Consider the following 15105-nt stretch of genomic DNA (forward strand, 5'->3'; position numbering starts at 1 on the left):
ATTCAATGAGGAAAGGATAGTCTTTTCAACAAATGGTACTAGGACAGTTGGATATCCACACAAAAACAGAAAAATTTAGATTCTTACCTCACAACATACATAGAATTAACTTGAAATGGACTATGCACCTAAACGTAAATACAGGTGAAAATCTTCATGACCCTGAGTTAGGCAAATAATTCCTAGATATGGCATCAGAAACAGGATCCATAAAAAATTTTTGATAATAGGACTTCAAAAAAATTGAAACCTTTGGCATTTAAAAAGATGCTATTAAGAAAAACAAAAAGACAAGCCCCAGACTAGGAGAACACTTTTACCTATCACGTATCTTTTAAAGAGCTTATATCTAGAATATAAAAAGAACTCTAACAACTTAAGACAAACAACCCAATTTAAAAATGGGTGAAAGACTGAATTTCACCAAAGGAGACACACAAATAGCTAAAAAGCACATGAAAATATGCTTAAACACCATTAGTCATTAGGAAACGCAAATTAACACTAAAATGAGGCATCACTCCATACCCACTAAAATAGGTAAAATTAAAAAGACAGAAAATACCAAGTATTGACAATGATGTAGAGAAACAGAAAACCTCACACACTGCTGGTGGGAATGTATCATGATGCAGCCACTCTGGAAAACAGCTTCGCATTTTCTTAAAAATGAAAGATAAATTTACCATACAACCAAGCAATTCCACTCAGGTAGTTACCTGAGAGAAATGAAAACATATATGTTCACAAACAGACTTGCACATGAACAGTCATAGCAGCATGATTCATAATAGCCAATGAGTAGAAACAATCATAAGTACCACTATTACTACAATAATATATGGACCTGTTGCTTAAGGGAGAAGCCAGGGCTCTAGATATAAAACTGAGCATCACTAACATACAGATGGTATAAAAGCCATGATCTGGTCTGGATCATCTAGGGGGAAAGTACAGATGGTAAACAGTAAAGGACCCATATTAGAGCTCTGAGGCATTCCAACAGTTAGAAATTGAGCAGAGGAAGAAAAAAAGTGATAGAGGAAGAGAGGATAAGAGGGAGTATGGTCTCTTGTGTCTTGGAAGCTATCAGAGGGAAAGTTTCAAGGAGGGAAGAGTCAGCCATATCTAATCTGCTGAGAGGGCAAGTAAGATAAGCAGTATTTTCCAAAATTGCCATCCTTGGTAACTTGAACAAATGCAGCTTTAGTGGAGATATGAAAACAGAAGACTGATGTAAGTTTGTTAAAAATTGAATTAGAGGTGAAGAAGTAGAGACAATAAGTATGGACAATTCCTACAAGGTGTTTAGATCTAAATGGGAGTAGAAAAATGAGGTGGTAGCTGAAGGATGATATGGGGTCAAGAATTTTTTTCCTATATAAAGATAGGATATAATAATAGCATAGATCTGTATGACAGAAGAACGATCCAGTAGACAGGCAGAGATTGGCAATGCAAGAGCAGAGAGAGAATATAAAGAACAGAATGCTGGAGAGAGTAAGGGAATGGCATCCAGAGCACAAGTAATACTGTTTACAATTGTGTAAGAACACTTTTTTCCCACTGTAAAAGAGATAAAGCAGGAAAGACACGTCAAGTACAACTAAGTTTATAGATCTGGTAGTGGAACTACGAGGGAGTTCTCTCTCATGATTTCTACTTTCTCAATGCTCAAAAGAAATACAGAACATAGGGTGTAGGAGGTTTAAGAAGGGAAGATAAGGTACAATATGCATTACCCCTGTCTTGTCTTCCTAAGTTCAGAATCTATTAAGAAAAGCCACACAATAATGAGAGATGATGATCAAAACATCACCTTTATTACTGATAAAGCTAATTGGAATCTGTCCCTTTTTAGATCTGTAGCATATGGGCTTAGTAACACTTTGTCCCTTCAGTTGACAGATTTACTCACTCAGCTACAGGCCTCACCTGCTTCCATATGGGGAAGCACAAAATGCGTGCATCCTTTAGACAAGCTTACTTCTAAAAGGAGGAGAAAACTGAGAAGGGACTAGATAAGTACGCTTGCTTTTTCTCTAAAACTAACAAATGAGGAGGAGGAGTGCTGAGGGGCAGATAGGACTAGAAATGTTCCTCCCATGCTTTCCTTCTTAGGGATTGAAATGGAATTTCATCTTCACTTTGGAAACATAAAGTATGGGACTTACGCATCTCCTACAGTAGTACAAGATGATCATCTAGTCTGTAATTCGCAAACTTTTGGGTCTCAGAACTCTTCAAAATTATTAAGAGCTTTTGTATATGTTGGTCATATCTATTGATATTTACTACATTAGATTAAAACAGAAAATTTTAACACATCAGAGTATATGAAAACACATTCCATTATCCGTTGGAGCAATGATATCATCATACTTAATTTAGTCTCTGGAAAGATTTTTCCAGAGGATGAGAGTAAAAAGGGAAAACAATACCTTAATATTTATTATTTTGAAAAGTTTTGATTTTGTGAACCACTTATAAAAGTCTCAGGAACCAACCCCACCTCCAGAGGTCCCTGCACCACAACTTAAGAACAGGTGATATATGAGAATGGAATAATAGATGTATTTGAGAAACATAACAGAATTGCTAAGTAGAGTTTAGTGCCTAGTTTTAGCCATTAATTTAAAGAGAAACCAATGAATTCCATTTCTGGCCAAGATGAAGAAACAAGGACCAATTCACCCTCCTGCCTTAAACAACCATTAGCCAGACAAAATGCATGAAACAGTGGTTTTCAAGACACTAGATATCAGGCAACAAAGGACAGTGATCTCTAAGTGATAGGAAACAACTGAGGTCAGCCTTATGACAGCCTGACTACCCAAGCTAACTGCCTTGGGAGAGTTTCCAGCTATACTACAGGGTAGGGAAGTAAGGCGGGGCCCAGAGGAAGCTCAGAGTTGAAGAGACAGGGCTGGGAGTTAGGGTAGACGGAGGCAGATAGAGTTTATAGGACAGAGCACCAAAGAGGAGAAGTACACAGACAGAGAACTACAGAGATCCACAGAGCGCTCCTCTCAAATATTCAGCAGCACTGATCAATGCAGGATGTAGAAGTAAGTAAGCCAAAAGCCATTGTTCTGCAATGAACAATAGGGAAAAACCAGGAAGTTTGTAGAGAAGTACTGCCTAATGGCATGATCTTCAGAAGAGCTAGAGTCTTTAGGGAATGGAGAAGAAATTATAGTTTGGAAGTGGCACTGGGGACAAAGGAGATATGTATTGGGATGGCCAAAAAGTTCGTACAGGTTTTTGTAAGATCTTATAGAAGAAGCCAAACAAACTTTTTGGCCAAGCCAATATATACATACATATATGTACATATATATACACATACATACACACACACACACACACACACACACACACACACCCTATTACATGGTTCTGGGAGATAAGAGATAAGATGTTAATCCATTATTATAGCAACTTTTGATTTTTTTTAAATACAATGCTGATGAGCACTAGACATAAGTTTTGAATGGAAAATATATTTGGTTTTTTTTTTAGTTGGAAAGAAGATTCCCAGTCTACAGCTTGTCTTTTCATTTTCTATAGCATCTTCTGAAGTGTAAAATTTTTCAATTTTTTTGAAGTTCAATTATCAAAGAATTTTTTTAATAGGTCTTGTTTCTGATGTCATATATAAGAGCTCTTTGCTTAACCCAAGATCATGAAGTTTTTCTTCTATGTTTACATTTAGGTGATGATTCATTCTACTTCTGAAATAAATCTTAATTCTATCTGATTTTTCGATCTCCAGGATTGGTCTGGAAATTCTACTCTTGCCCTTCTCCAATCAATTTTATACATAGCAGTGAGTGATATCTCCTAAACTTAAATTTAATCATGTTATTTCCCTGAAAAACTCACTTTAATGGCTTTCCATTGTACTTGGAATAAATTTCTAACCTTTTTATGATGATAGTCAACAGCCTCTCCTTACCACTTCAATCTCATCTCATAAAATAAAAACAACTTTGAATTAGAAAAAAAAACTTTTGAGCTTGTCAGCTAACTTTCGTAGTTGTTCAAGGAATATTTTATTTACAGCGTATTTATTATTTTTGTAATTCAAAAGGCCCAGATTAAAACTGTACACTAACTTAAGAAAGACGGTCTTTCATCTGGATTTTGTGCCCATCCACTTTCTATTAGAGAGATCATAAGTGCTCGATGAGGTATATCAAATGGCAAACTTTCTTCATTAGTGTCAGGTCGATGTCCTTGTGACACACTATACATAATCTGCAAAGGATTGGTGACTTCTGTCAAAACAAATATTTCATTCATTAGAAATATATTATGATTTAATATATTAAATACATTCTAAAGCCAACCAAATGAACATGAGGGAATCTTAAAATCTTAGGAATAATTCATTACTTCCCTTTCTGTCAAAGGAATATTTAGATCCCAGCTATTGCCAGACTTGCTGCCTCTTGTGGGAGGAGTTTATATCTTCACCTCTTTAATTCTGGGCTTGGCCATGTGATTTGATTTGGCCAATGGAGTATGAAGAGGGCAGAGTAAAACAGAGCTCAGCAGAGCTGAGCAGAACCTAGCAGAGCCAAGAAGGGCCACAGCAACTAATAACCCAATGTGAATGAAAAATAAATGTTTAGTTTGTAAACTACTGAGATTCTGAGGTTGTTACACAGCAAACTGACCTAAATGAACCTCAAAATAAAGAAAGAGACAATATTATCAGAAAATTTTTAAAGTATTCTTCAGTATTTGCTGGTCTTTAGAAGAAGCACTACTGAAATTTTCATACAAACGATTTTATAGCTGGAATGAATCTTAGAAATAAGAATTCAAAATTCTTATTTTGCAGATAAAAAAATGAGGACTTAAGAGATTTAGTGGCTTATAATAGAGTTAATTACTATCAGAACAAGAAGAATCTACACATTTTTCTGATCCTTAATCCAGTACTTTCCAACATACAGTGGATTCACAATGATAAACTGTTGTTTTTCTAGTGTGTTTTCCACAAAATGACTGTTAGGCAGATTTAAAATAAGTGATCTTTATTCAGATAGTTCTGAGTATGACTTACCAATACGATGTCACCTAGAATAAGGAAGTCAAAGTACACTTACCTTCAAAAGGCTGTTTTCTAGATAAGACTTCCCATGTGATAACTGCATAGCTGTTTAAGATAAAAATATACATATAGTACTTTATAAACTATTCATAATAAACTAAAATGGTACTGATTTTAAAAGCTGACTGTGAGATACCATTTTTTAAAGTAATAATGTAGTGAAATGCTGCTTAAAGAATCACTATATAGAACCAAGATGATGAATATTCATATACAGTTTTGTTTTGAAAGGGAATTAATTCAATTTGAAAAATTAGGAAATTACTGTAATAAGAACTTGAAGTTATAGGCAAGGATAACTTGTGGATGATTCTTTAACACCTAGATAAGCTATGCCCTTTAATTACATGATTCTATTATTCACACAAAATAAAGAGCAATAAAAAAGGCTGTCTCATGTAGCCCTATTCTATTGACTCTTTTTCTGGTGTAAGTACTGTCTCTTTTGGTAGTGTTAAATGTTAATTGCACTGTTTCCCTCCCCCTATCAAGGTCACATATGATAAAAACCCTTGAATATTATAAATTGATAGGACAACAAGATATGCTTTAATAATTTTTAAGGATGTAAAAGTAGCTTAAGGCGAGGCATCAGGACTTCCCTGGTGGCGCAGTGGTTAAGACTCCATGCTCCCAATGCAGGGGGTCCGAGTTTGATCCCTGGTCAGAGAACCAGATCCCACATGCATTCTGCAACTAAGGAGCCTGCATGCTGCAACCCAGGAGCCCATGTGCCGCAACTAAGGAGCCCACCGCCGCAACCAAATAAATAAGTAAATAAATATTAAAAAAAAAAAAGCAAGGCATCTTTATTTTCATATTTTTAATTTTTAGTTTTTTTTTTTTGGCTGCACCACACAGCTTGTGGGATCTCAGTTCCCTGACCAGGGACTGAACCTGGGCCACGGCAGTGAAAACCAGGATCCTAACCACTAGGCCACCAGGGAACTCTCAAAGCAAGGCATCTTTAATATGAAAAACATTAACCACTGTCTCTAATTTATTTTCACCACACTTATGAGAGAAGCATAAAAATCATACTTTTAAAATGTAGTTTCAAAATTCGGATTGATTAATCTTGTTTTTTAGACAAGGTTAACTCTGAGCAAAAGTAACATGCTGTACCTGTATATATCATGCTTGATAGTAGCCCTTGATTTTTGTCCAGGTTCATAGTTTTCAGGTGGCATATAGATAATTGTCCCTCCTTCTGGTGCAGATTTACTATTTCGTGATTGTGACAGGGACATCATGCGCCATTTTGATAAGCCAAAATCTGCAATCTGGAAGGGAAAAGAGTAATTGAATTTTTAAATTTTCTCTTTAAAAAAGTTCAAGAATTGTTTTTGTTTATATTTATTATATTTAGACATGAGACCAGAGTAAATGCTATATATATTAATATTTTATTTCTGTAATAGTCTATTAGTTTCTTAACAAATTGGATTCCATAGTGCTGAACCCAACAACTCTAAAAGCAATATAAACTGACTTGAAGTTCAGCATAATATTACAAATTTTAAAAGAGACTAAGTTTTGAAAACTTAAACAGGAGTATTTTTGCCTTTTATTCTGAATGAGTATATACACTGCACTTTTTGTGACAAGTGGCTTTATATCATGTGCTTTCAAAATTTACCTATACCTCACAAAACTGCTAAACTAGTCATATCTAATACGATTGTCACTGGGTATTGTTTACAACTCAGGTTTCTATGTTCTTATTTATAATGTGCTAAAAATAGTATCCTTAAATTTTGAAATAAGTAAAATTCCAATACAGTATAACTCATTATTATATGATTTATGCCTACCACTAAAAGAATATCTGTTAACAATAGTATAGTTAGCATATAAAACATATTTATGTCCATGACAAGGAGTGCCTAAAGCATTATCAGTGACAAACATTCTGTACTTTTGATATGTCCTTTACAGTTTTACTTCACTTGTAAATTTTGTGCAGATACTATCAATACACAATATCTTATAACTAAGTATCTAAAACGTTCCAATGTTTTTTTTTAAAAGGGAGACAAAAATGTAAGAACAGAAACAATATTTAGTGAACAAAAGAGTATAGGAAAACTCTGAAGACATTTAATTTAAGTCACTTAGACCTTCACACGGCACAATTTAGGAGTCAACAGAGTGGAATGAGCTCTATCCAGCACACCATTTGTGGTTCAATCATTTAACTCTTAAAATGTTCACTAGCTTTAAGAGAAGAAATAAGTTATTTAGTGTTTAGATGAATTTGAGATTAAAAAAAATTATGGCCCCACTCCAAAAAGGGAGGGGGTAGTCTATATGAATCTTCCATACAGTATCATAATAAAAGGGTAAGTCTAAGAAAAATAATTAGAAAAGACCAAGAGGAAACATGGTGCCACTACATGAAGATAAGCTGGATTGATTTCTAAAGGCAATATAATATGTGTTCTGGAACATGGGTTCTAGAGCCTTGATTACTTAGATTTACATTCCACTTCTACCCCTTAATTAGCTGTACAACCTTGGACAAGTTTTCTAATTTCTCTGTGCCTCAGATTACCCATCTTTAAACTGGGGATAATAACATAACACAGGGTTGTACTGAGGATATTAAACTAGTTATTCTAAGTGAAGCACTCAGAACAGTATCTGACACGTAGTAAATGACCCCTGTGTGTTAGTATTATTAATGTTTTGTACATGGGAATAAGCCTCTAAAGATTGCTCTCATTCATACAATACTAATAAGCACAGTACATAGTTTCTGGGCCTTTAATACACTTTGAGGTGGTATTAAGACTCTGGGGAACCGTATATCCTACTTACTTCTACTTGCCACTACAAACTCTTATTCCTCCCACTCATTCTCTAAAAGCAAAAACAGTCCTCCAGCTGCACATCTGCTAGGATAATAAGCATTACTATGAGAAGCAAAGTTTACTTCTCTGCCACAGTGAAAAATGTTAAAAAAAAAAAAACAAACTGGGATGTGGTCCATCTTATACCTGACCCACAAATTGCAACCTACTGGGCTAAATACTGGTTTGAATACAGTGCTGGAGAAAATGTATTCTGAGCTTGCTTCCTTATGTGCTCCTTTTACTTCACCTAAGGTCTTCATCTATGTTTTTAAATCTCACGTAGAAAACTTAATCAGAATTCCCTTTATCAGCTAATTTAGTTTGGCTTTCACATGGAACCATATTTGTCCCCCTTCTCTATTACAAACACCATATACCAAAGACACGATTCATTAAATCTGGATCTTCCAGAGAAGAAAAAAAAGTGAAGAATATGATGAGAGGAATACAAGTTCCATGATTTCTTGAGGGTCCTGGTATCATTCAGCGATGAAGACAGAGAATAGGAATTTTTCTATTCTATACAAGATCTTAACATGCATTTCAAAGGTAAAGGTTCTTTTTAGCTAAAAAAGATGATAAAAGCAACAAGAATTTACTGCATTAGCACAGGAAACTATATTTAGTATCTCAAAATAACCTATAAAGGAAAATAATCTGAAAAATATATAAAACTGAATCACTTTGCTGTACACCTGAAACTAACATAATATTGTAAATCAACTATACTTCAATTTAAAAAAAGATTAAAAAACTAGAGGAAATTAAAACACACTATTCATAAAAATCATCCATAATCTTATTACCCTACCAGAATAGCTATTTTCATTTATATAATACTCTCCATGTCTGTAAATTTATAAAGTTATCAGTAAGAAGCTATGAGGAATAACTTTAAGTATTCTTAGAAGTTCCACACATGATGGACAGAATAGTTGAGAAATCAAACATGGTACATATAAACATTTATTTCAAATAAGCCTACCACAGGTTCATTTGTATTTAAGGTGCACTAATTGATACTGACCAGCAGATAAACAAATTGAATGTATTCTTTTTAAAGTAGAAAAGTCCTGGTTGATCTTAATTGGTAGTATATGTTTTTCTTTTAGATACTATGTTTCTGGTTAGCATTCCAGTATTTTATTTCAAAAAATTTACTTCAAAAAACTGTAGCAAGGTGTGTTTCCATTTAATTTCATTGAGTGTTTTAAAAGATTTTTTGCACTTCATTTAAAGGCTCTTCCAAGAAGATAGGTAGATCAGGTAACTGTTACTTTTTCATGAGTCACTGATAAACTCTGACTTTTAAGGGACATTTATAAAATAAAAAGTAGAGACACACAGGATGCATATAAAAGAGTATCATAATTTATAAGAATAGTATTAGAAAGGTCACAGTTTTGTATGTGCTAAAGCTAATAAAAGTTAAAAAAAACACACAAAGCCAAACTATTTTAAATTCTATTTATTTCAAAGAAAGACCATGGGTACCCTACTGATCAATGAAAAAGAGAAAGTAGGGATCATCATCACCTATTACTTTGCTTCTGTTTTCTGTATCAAGAATGGTTTCTGGACTGAGATGAAGAAAGTAAAGTCCAAGGAGGTTGAAAAGTTTATAAAGTACAAATCTCAGGTCATTTTACATATATTTCAGGTTTAGTTAGAATACTCGCAAATACCTCCATGGTGATGGAGAGGTATTACAGGATACGAGAAAAGCAAATGTCATTCTGATTTTTAAAAAGGGAAAATAATATTGATTTTGCAAATCTATATATTGGCAGAGACTATCCTTAATCCCAGGTTTAAAAATTTAATGAAAGGGTTACTTTATGAGTAATTGATAAAAGAGCCAGAAAGAACTAATGAAAAATTATATTAGCCCAGTGATCAATTTCAGACCTCATGTGACATATCCCAAGTACTTGGGATGTCTAGCACAACACCGTTGCTCCTCAAATACTTAATAAAGGAAAGACAGACCTCATTTCCTTTTTTGTCAGTAGTACTACTGTCAAAGAGTAAACGTTAAAACAGTTTGTATATTATAAAACATTCTGAGGTACTTTAATAATATCCTTGACTATTAAATTATCCGGCCTATTGGGTATATATAGAAGATCTGGAATTCTTCATTTGTTCATTCAACAACTACTTATTGAATGCTTCTATACCGCATATGCTTAGCAGGCGGCAGTGAATAAAACAGACTACATTTTAGTCTTTGTGAAGCTTATTATATTATAATTGGGAAGATGGTCAATAAACATATTAATAAAAAATGTTTTGTAAGATGGTGAAAAATACTATGGAGAAGCATTAATCAAGGTATGAGGATACAGAGGAACTAGGTGGGTTGTCAGGGAAAGCCACTGTGATAATGAGGAAGAAAAGGAAAGGGAGTAAGTCATGAGTATGTAACAAGGAAGAATAAAGCTGACTCCATATTGGATCTGTTTCTTTTACTTTAACCTTCGTATTCTATTGCTTTTGCTGCAACTTAAGAATGTTGCCTATAGCCTGAAATATACAAGACAGCCCATTCTCAAGGCTCTGACCTTTAAGGGTATAACACTTTTCTATTCATACAGAGATAAAAAGTTACAGAACAGACAATTACATTTGTCTTGTTGGACGTTTACAGGAACATCAAGATCTGACCTACATGGATTGCTGCAAGAACAAAGGATTCCAAGAAATTTGCAACAACCAACCACACCCTCTCCCCTTTTAGTCTGAATTCTAGCTTGGGTAAGGTGGTTCTTTGGGACACTAGTCCACCATCTTCTTGGTCTACCGGCTTTCTGAATAAAGTTGCTATTCCTTGCCCCAACACCTCGTCTGTTGATTTACTGGCCCTGTCCTGCAGTGAGCAGTATGAACTTGGACTTGGTAACAAGGACACCTGGGAAAGCAGTCAAGCAAGGACTTTTGTAATATTCTAATGGAAAAAAATGGAGAAATATGGGCTGTATAACAGCTCTTTTAGGAGTATTCCAAACAAAATGAATGCTTATTCTCCGAAAGTCCTAATTAATAAAAGGATTGATATTGACCTAAAAGGAGGTTTTCAGACCATGTTGTGTAGCTCTGATTTGAGCTCTGTACTGCTTAATAGTTAATCATGACTTGAAGATACAAAAAGTAACTAATTAAATTTGAAGATGACACAAAACTAGAGGACAAAGTTAAAAATCCTTGGACTACAGAAAAACATTCAAAAAGGTCTTAAGAGCTGAAGTTATCACCCAAATCTAACAAGATAAACTTTGATGATGTCCAGAAAATATCCTGTGAAGTACATGACAAGGAGACATGACTTAAGTAACAATACATTAAAAAAAAAGAAAGAAAGAAAACCTCTCAGTGTTTTTTGTTGACACTGAGCCCAACTTGAATGTTGTTATAGGACTGCCCCCCAAAAGACGAATTAGTAAGGAACTATGAATACGAAGTAAAGTATTTAAGGACGATTCTACATTTATCACACCACATCAGGGGTGTAACTGACCAGGACCCTATGAGGCCTTCCTGGGACAGACCTCCCTCCACATATCTACTGCTTTAGCTCCTCTCTAAAGTACCTAGATAATAGTATCTGATGCATATTTCCTGAGTTTTTCAGATGCTAAAACCACCAACAAATGGAAGAAATTAACTACTTGATGATCATGGGCATGTAATCCCCAGACCTTCTAGCACCTAAGGATTGACCACCATCAACCAATCAGAGAATTTGTGCAAGAGCTGACCACATACCCAAGGTGTGCCCCTTCCTCACCTTGCCTTTAAAAATGCTTTGCTGAAACCCTTTGGGTAGTTAGGGTTTTTTCAGCATGAGCTACCTCTTCTCCTTGCTTGGCCCTGCAATAAAACTTTCTCTGCTCCAAACTCTGACATTTTGGTTTGTTTGACCTCACTAGTGTGTTGGCCACACAAGTTGTGTGTTGGCCACACAAACTTGTGTTAGGTAATATGGGTATTTTGATTAGTTTTGAGGATCAAAATTTAAGAGATTTAAACACAGATGCATCTAGATAGCACCTGGGATTAAAACCTATGTAATAAGGAAATTGGCTGAAGAAACTAAAGATGTGTATAAGGGAAAAGTGTATGTGAGAAGTAAGGGGATTATAGCTAACTTCAAATCTCAGAAGGACTGTCAGGTGGAAATAAAATTGGACTTTGAACTCACTTTATCACTAGGACCGATGAGTGGAAGCAACAGAGAAGGAGTTGATCGTATAAGAAAATGTCACAGTCATTCAGTTACGGATCTTAAACACTCTCTTGTCACAGGGTAACTGCCTTGGGAGATGAGGGATTGTTGTAGTGAGGATTCAGAGGACCAGCTGATTAGGGGACTAGAATAAGTCACTTCTACCTGTATGGTTCTATAACTGATGTAATAGATTCGTCTCTTTTTTTTAAGTAGTATTGAGGCAGCAGCTTGCTTCTCTCTTCCTTTTCCTTCCATTTTATTCTAGGCAGAGGGGGTGCCTTCAATAAAGGTTTATTTTTTCACTTAACTTTTCTCACACTTTTTATATTTATTTTTCTATTGTTCCAACTTCCTTATTACTTATTTGAACATTTTTGGATACTTATAATAATCTTCAATTATGTATATTATTTGAAGTGTAGCAAAATACTATGTAAAAATAAAGTGAGTTACATTTAGTATTAATTTCTCAGCAACTGCTTTTTATTTGCTGTCATCAGTTACATATAGGGTAACTGAAATCACTACTCCTCTGGTGCCTTTAGGTATCTAAATCTTAAGCTTTATGCAAAAAATTAATTCAAAACAGATCACAGATCACAGATTTAAATGTAAAACATAAATCTATGGAACTTTTAAAAGATAACATAGAAGTAAACCTGCAATACCTGTGGCTTCGTGAAGAGCGCTTAGACATGACAGCAAAAGCATGATCATAAAAGAAATAAATTACAACTTTTGCTCTGTGAAAGACCCTGTTAAAAGGATGAAAAGAACAAACTTTGGATTGGCAGAAAATTTTTGCAAACTACATATCTGATTAAGGACTTATATCTAAAAATTATATAGAACTCTTAAAACCCAATAGTATAAAAGCAAAGAATCCAAGTAGAAAATGGTCTTAAGATATGAAGAGATGTTTCACTGAAAAGGATATAGAGATGGCAAATAAATAAATAACAATATTCAACATTATAGGAAAATGAAAATTAAGACCATGGTGCTATATCACTATACATCTATTAGAATGCTAGAATAAAAAACTATGATAATACCAAATGCTGGTGAGGGTGCAGAAAAGCTGGGTCTTATATACATTGCCGGTGGAACATACAACGGTACAGCCACTGTGGAAAGTAGCTAGGTAGTTTCTTAAAAAGCTAAACATATGCTTACCATATGACCAAGCAGTTACACTCTTGGGCATTCATCTAGGAGGAATGAAAACTTACGTTTGTTCAAAAAGTTGCACAGGACTGTTCATAGGAGCTTTATTGTAATTGCCAAAGACTAAAAATAACCAAAATATCTCTCAACAGCTGAATGGTTAAACAACTTTTGTACACCCATACCATGGAATACTATTCACCAATGAAAAAGAAACCAACTGTTGACACAAGTAACAACTTAAATGGATCTCAAAGGCATTATGCTAAGTGAACAAAGCAGTCTCACAATATCACACACTGTATGATTCCATTCATATAGTATTCTCGAAATGACAAAATTATAGAGATGGAAGACAGGTTAGTGGTTGACAGTAGTTAGGTATGATGGAGGGGAGAAGGTATGACTATAAAGGGGTAGCATAAGTGATATCTTTCTTGTGACAGAGTAGTGCTATATCTTGATTGCTGTGGTGGTTACACAAATTTACACATGATAAAGTGATACAGAACTATATACATGCATTGTACCAATGCCAAATTCCTGGTCTTGAAATAGTACTATAATTATATGTGATGTAACCACTGGCAGAAATTGGGTGAAGGGTACATGGGACTCCTTTGTATTATCTTTGCAACCATCTATGAATCTATAATAATTTCAAAATAAAAAGTTAACAAAGGTATAATCGACAATTTAAATTAAGAACAGAATGACTATTTTGAACCATAATTTTACCAATGTCTGTAGTCTAGGAATAACTAACTCACTGCAGCAGGAAGAAGTGGCACTGAATTAGGGGCCATGGAAAAGGCAGAGATATTAAATTGGTAAGATATAAGAAATAACTAAAAAGTCTTTAAAACTATTAAACACAAGGATGCAGATAAGCTTTTTTTTTAAAAAAAAAAGTAACTACCTTAACGTGAAATTCATTATCCAATAAGATATTCTGAGTCTTCAGGTCATGATGAAGTAGAGGAGGATTCATATTGTGCAGGTAATTTACACCTAGTGCAATTTCATGCAGAATACGAAATCTTAATGGCCAAGGAACATCAGGATATTCATTTTTCTTCATATATATGGAAAGAAACAAAACTAAAATTAGTGGCCAAATTTATTTCCACTTAGAAAATGAAATATTCCATGAGGAAATATAGTATTAAACTAAATATCTGGTATAACTAAATTCAGGGCAAAAAGTACTCATTTTGTTATATTACCAATTTGACGTTATTTAACATCCTTGTATCTTACTTTCCTCAATTTTTAGAGAAAATAATGACTTTACAGTACTGATATTTCCTTTTAGTTTATACTGGTAATGCAACTACATGGTATGGGGTCTTTCTTCAGTTGAGACAGTTTTAAATTATTTTTTATCTATATAATACCCAAACATATATTTATACTCATAGCCATCTTCCCATTCTATGGCTTCTTATCAAATAACTTGTGCCCATGAATGTGTACACACACACACACACACAATTTGTTTCTATTCAAAATTTATATTTTAAATTTCCTATTAATATAAAACCATACTTGATTATGATGATAACCACTGCATCAATTAAAATTATGACCATAATATATTTACTTACTAAGCATTAATACTTCATATTTTTAAATCATATATTTACTTGCATTTCAGCTTGAAAAATTAGCATTTGGGAGTTTTGCTTTTGTGAAGGAGACAAAAATCATCTTCATTTCTAAGTATATATAAC

The 15105-nt window shown here is 34.2% G+C and overlaps 1 protein-coding gene across 3 annotated transcripts in view; it reads right to left on the minus strand.

The window, feature by feature from the left end:
* Nucleotides 1-15105, minus strand: part of RIPK2 (receptor interacting serine/threonine kinase 2) — a gene marked incomplete at its 5' end in the record, with an annotated part of 30297 nt that overhangs the window by 8217 nt on the left and 6975 nt on the right. For all 3 annotated transcript variants that reach the window (XM_082674974.1, XM_082674975.1, XM_082674976.1), the window contains 4 exons: nt 4119-4280; nt 5118-5167; nt 6248-6405; nt 14292-14447. In XM_082674974.1, the coding sequence (XP_082531100.1) occupies nt 4119-4280; nt 5118-5167; nt 6248-6405; nt 14292-14447 (526 nt within the window). The remainder of the gene's footprint in view (nt 1-4118; nt 4281-5117; nt 5168-6247; nt 6406-14291; nt 14448-15105) is intronic.

The sequence above is a fragment of the Grampus griseus genome, assembly GCF_964374135.1.
Source record: "Grampus griseus genome assembly, chromosome: 17".
Classification (NCBI taxonomy): Eukaryota; Metazoa; Chordata; class Mammalia; order Artiodactyla; family Delphinidae; genus Grampus; species Grampus griseus.